Source organism: Galeopterus variegatus, unplaced genomic scaffold (genome assembly GCF_000696425.1).
Source record: "Galeopterus variegatus unplaced genomic scaffold, G_variegatus-3.0.2 Scaffold14039, whole genome shotgun sequence".
Lineage (NCBI taxonomy): Eukaryota > Metazoa > Chordata > Mammalia > Dermoptera > Cynocephalidae > Galeopterus > Galeopterus variegatus.
The window spans coordinates 19276-24440 of record NW_007740150.1 but is presented as its reverse complement, the minus strand read 5'-3'; the positions used below and the strand labels follow the sequence as shown (position 1 = coordinate 24440).

At 39.5% G+C, this 5165-nt stretch overlaps 1 protein-coding gene across 1 annotated transcript in view; it reads right to left on the bottom strand.

Annotated features, from left to right (window-relative positions):
* Window positions 1-5165, bottom strand: part of LOC103581830 (leucine-rich repeat-containing protein 37A3-like) — a gene marked incomplete at its 3' end in the record, with an annotated part of 13372 nt that overhangs the window by 1812 nt on the left and 6395 nt on the right. Inside the window, exon 3 of the mRNA XM_008563572.1 lies at window positions 1672-1790. Coding sequence (XP_008561794.1) covers window positions 1672-1790 — 119 coding nt within the window. The remainder of the gene's footprint in view (window positions 1-1671; window positions 1791-5165) is intronic.

Here is a 5165-nt window from a genome sequence, read left to right as displayed (position 1 = left end):
CTAAAAGAGAAACCCCACTCCCCCTGCTAACAGGCCCTCATCTGCACATCCTTCTCCACCTACCCACCCAGTTCCTTCACTTTGTCCCTGCTCCCATATAGCATAGCCCCCATAACAGAAGGCTCTACACAGGACAAAACAATATGTCTATTCTGGTTGGTTCTTTAAATTTGTGCAGGCATCTGGTGTATAAGTTAGATTTCTAATTTGCCAGCTTGTATGCCTATGTGGAATGTTCAATAAATGTGTGGAATGTTCAATAAATGTGTGGAATAAAAGCAGTTTCTGGATAAATATTACTAGAGGTCCTCAAATGCAGAGAAAAAAAGCAACTTTGTCAGAAGCCTAGTACTTCACTTTCTTTTCATTTCTAGTATTTCCAGCTTTACTTGGGGAACCACCCAAAGCTTCCAACTGCATGAAGTCAAGTGTACCATTGTGGAGCTGGGTTTCTTTCCAGAATTAAAAATATTTTTGGTGGTGGTGAGGGTCAGAAGAGGAGGGAAGGATCGTGAGAAAGGAGGAACATGGGACAGAAGACCCAGGCACTAGGGTACAGCACTTAACACCTCTGATCTTGCTTTTCCTCCTCTGTAAAAGGAGATTAAAAATGCTTGTTCGGGGCCAGCCCGGTGGCGCACTCGGTAGAGTGCAGCGCTTGAGAGCGTGGCGGCGCTCCCGCCGAGGGTTCAGATCCCATATACAGACCAGTCCGCTCACTGGTTGAGCGCGGTGCGGGCGCGACACTGAGGGTTGCGATCCCGTTGCCGGTCGCGGTACGGGTGAGACACCAAAGGTTGTGATCCTGTTACCGGTCACAAAAAAAGATAAAAAGGAAAAAAAAAATGCTTGTTCTGCCAACTTATAGGGAAGAAGGAAATAATTTAATTGGTGATAAAACCATTCTGAAAAACAAACAAACAAAAACTGTCTTTATATACAGAGCAATATGTTATTACTTATTATTTGCCCCAGATCACTGGTAGAGACCTGTATTCGAGCTATCTGGACATAAAAGCAGTCACATTTGGGAAGTCATATAGTTAGTGCTGATAATAGAAAAACACTTAAAAAGCACCAGACTGTTCTGTGGACAGAAATGTTTGAGACCCAGAGCAAGTTCAGAGTTAGACAGTCTAAGAAGGGAAGAACCTTACATTCCATTAGAAGGGCCACTTAGCAATTTCTACCTATGGAACCAGAAACTCTAAGGCTCCAAATACAACAGCACCACTTGGGCTTTCTTATAAAATTACAAAAACAAGATCTACACCTGTCCCATAAAGCAGAGGGCACTTGAGACCTGATGCATGTAAAACCAGTTTACAAACTGTGTTACACTATATGAGTAAGTAATTGTTCAGTGACTAAGCACCAAGCAGAGAGCACAGCACACAGTGTATGACCATTAATGTTATTTCCTTCCCCTTCTATTACTTTCTACAGCAGAGAAATGGTTCTTTTTGCACATAGCACAGTTAAATTATTAAATTATGTAATATTAGCTGAAAACCTGACTTTCAGCAAGGCAGTAGTACAGAAATTTGGGGATTATGAACTAATGAATAAAATAAAGCAATTACATCATTAGTGTGAAAATTTATCAGCACCAATTAAAAATTAAAAAACAAATAAGAATAAAAAATGTATCATCAGGTAATTCAGACTCACGACAATGTGTGGTGTTTGTCAGACATGTACGGTCACAATGCAGCTTGACTGTCTTGCAGACAACCTCAATATTATTTTTAAATTGGCAGAGGCAGCAGGCCATATGGCTAGGTAAGATCCTATAAATAGAAACAAAAAGAATTAGATTAATGGTAAAGGGGTTACTTGAGTAGGTGGGATTTTAACTCTGAATTAATGAATAAAATAAAACAATTATATCATTAGTGTGAGAATATATCACCAATTAAAAATTAAAAAGCAAAAATAAAAAAGTATCATCAGGTAATTCAGACTCATGACAAAGTGTGGTGCTTGTCAGACATGTACTGTCACAATGCAGCTTGACTGTCTTGCAGACAACCTCAATATTCTTTTTAAATTGGCAGAGGCAGCAGGCCATATGGCTAGGTAAGATCCTATAAATGGAAACACAGAGAATTAGATTAATGGTAAAGGGGGTACCTGAGTAGGTAGAAGAGGCAGGCTAAGGCTGTCACAGGGCTGTGCAAAAAGAAGTTCATGAGGTGTGTGGCCTGGACAGTTGGGTAGGGACCAGATGGCCAATTGCTGCTGTTGAATATTGTAAATAGGAAGGAAGACAAGAGGTGCCCAGTAGAAAGGTAAGTATGACAGTGGACACAGAACACTGAGAATAAAAGTGATAGGGATTAGAATTAGGTGACACTGATCTATAGTTTAATTCAGAAGTATCTCCTCCCATCCCAGAAGTCTCACTTTGGGATGAGAGTACACAGGGAGAAGGCAGACTTCTAAGATTCTGAATAAGCCCCTATTATAGAGTCCCTTTCTCAATTCTTGTTGGCTGTGGTAAGTAACAGAAATTACTCTGGACATAAAAAAACAGCTTAGTTTAAACCTGCATTATGTGGTTAAACAATAACAGAGATCACATAGGCCAAATCTGGGCAATTTGAGTGTTCAAAAGCATAACGATGATAATAAGGTACAACATAATGTGAAGGATACATTAGTTCATAATAATAATCAAAGATAAAAGGGTGGGGAGTTCTTCTTTAACAGAATAGTGCCAGCTAGGAAATGTAAAAGGAATGATAGAATTAGAAAAGTGCCATTTTGCAACCACCAATATAATAAATTGATTCAGACTATCATTGATTCACAGTTGGGTGAAAAGGCTTTCACCAGTAGAATTTTAACACCCCACAAACTATTAATTCCCAAAGGGGAAAAATAACTTTACAATGGAGAGATCTGTAAGATACCGCCTTAATCAAGTGATCAGACTTAGCTTTATAGGCCACTTAAAGTCATGAGGTAGGAAGGATACATTGCCTATGTAGTATTCTTACCAAAAATATTTAACCTGAATCTAATCAGGAGGAAACAGACAAATCCAGGTTGTGGGACAATTTACAAGACAACTGTCTCAGACTCTTCAAAAGTGCCACTGTCATAAAAGACCAAAAAGAAGTAGGGAAATGCTTTAGGCTAAAGGAAACAAAGACATAACATGCAATACCTGATCTTTGATTGGATCCTGGATCAAACAAAACAGATTTAAAGAACATTACTCATTTCTGACCAAGATGAGGTAACAGGGACCAATTGAACCTCCCACCTGAAAGAACTGAAAAACTAGACAAAATATACAAAACAACAGTTCTCAAGACATTGGACATCAGGCAATGACAACAGTGATCTCCAATGGACGGGAAATAAATGAAGTAAGCCCTATTACTGCCTTGAGACAGTTTCCAGGCTGTGATGCAAGGGTGGGGGAGACACAGGCAGAGACTTGCGGACTCCTTGATTAAGGAGATGGAGCTGAGAATCCAGGTAAACTGAGGTGACTAGAATCCACAAAGTAGAGTACCAGAGAGAAAAGAAGTGCACAGAGAAGGAACTCGAGAGTTATTCAGAGGGATCTCTCGAGTGTTCAGCAAAGTACTGATCAGTGCATGTATATGAGGAAACTACTTAAGGTCAGGAAAAGAACCACTCAAAAGCGTTAGACAGGCATGGTGCTGGTAACACCAAGGTCAAGGGTTCAGATCACTGTACTGGCCAGCCACAAAAAAACAAAGCAGGAACAACAAGAGAATTAGAAAAATAATTGAATTATACACAGGCTTAGGAAGAGTGCCTGTTCCCATGACAGGCTGGAAAACCTCATGTGTCAAGGGGCATTGGGTACTCAGAAAGATCTTGCCTTAACAGCTGTGAATACTGAGCTCTACACTAAAGGCTACTATGTGGTCCATCAAGAGAGAGAGAGAGAGAGAGAGAGAGAGAGAAGAGTATGTTAACAATAGAATCCACACGAAGGATACAAGGGTGCCCATTGTACTTACTCTTTCATCTTTCTGGTAGTTTTAAATTTTTTCAAAAGAAAACTTTGAGCAAAAAAGATACCCAAACTATCGATTAGCTTATTATTATGGTTTACTAGGTGCAGTTTCAGGGAGATAAAAACTGTCTCTCTGACTGGAGTAAGTCCTCCAGGTTAACTTTAAGCAGGATAGCATGGTGATTAGGAATACAGATTCCATAACCAGACGAGGCTCGAATCCCAGCTCTGCTAATGTGACTTTGGGCAAACTGCTTACTCCCTGTTGCTCAGCCTTTCTGTTATAATAGCACCTACCTCTAATGAGTTTTTAGGAAAAAATGTATCAATACCTGAAAAGTGCCTGGCACATGGTGAGTACTCAATAAATGTTAATTAGTTAGTAACTTGCAGAGGCTGCCTGAAAAGTAATCAGGCTCTCCCACCTTGGGTGCCTTCTCTGAGTCCTCCAAAATGATGCCTTTATTAGGACCACATTATGACTGTCAAAACAGAAGTGTGTTTCACGGGTCCATGAAGGCTGAGTTGGCAGTACAATGTAAAGAGTTTTAGATTAAAACTGCATCCAATAAGTTGGCCTGACACATTTTTCAAACCCCTAATAGGGTAATTTCATGTGACTAATATTCCTTTGGGTCTGGTGGAAGCTTCTGATGTTCATATAGAAAGAATGTACCCAGAAGAATAATCCAGCATTTTACATCTACGGCAACCTCAACTCTGACACAAAGTCTTTGCTGTTCCTTTCCTATCCCAACTTTTTATTTTGGAAAATTTCAAATCTATAGAAAACTTGAAAGAATGGTATAATGAACATTTGTATACCTTTCACCTGGATTCAACAATTGGTGACACTTCACCATATCTGTCTTCAGTGTGGGTATGTTTATACATTTTCTCAGCAAACCATTTGAGAGTAAGTGCAGACATGATCTGTCACTGCTAAACACTTCAGTGTGCATCCCATAACAACCAAGGCATTGTCCTACATACACCAATACTATTATCACCCAGTGAAATCTAATATGAATATCTCTGTCTCCTGTATAGTCCATATACAAATTTTCTCAACTGTCCCAGTCATGTCATAGCTTTTTTTTTTTTTTATTAAGCCAGAATCCAATCAAACACCAGGCATTGTATTTAGTTTTCATGATTCTTTAGT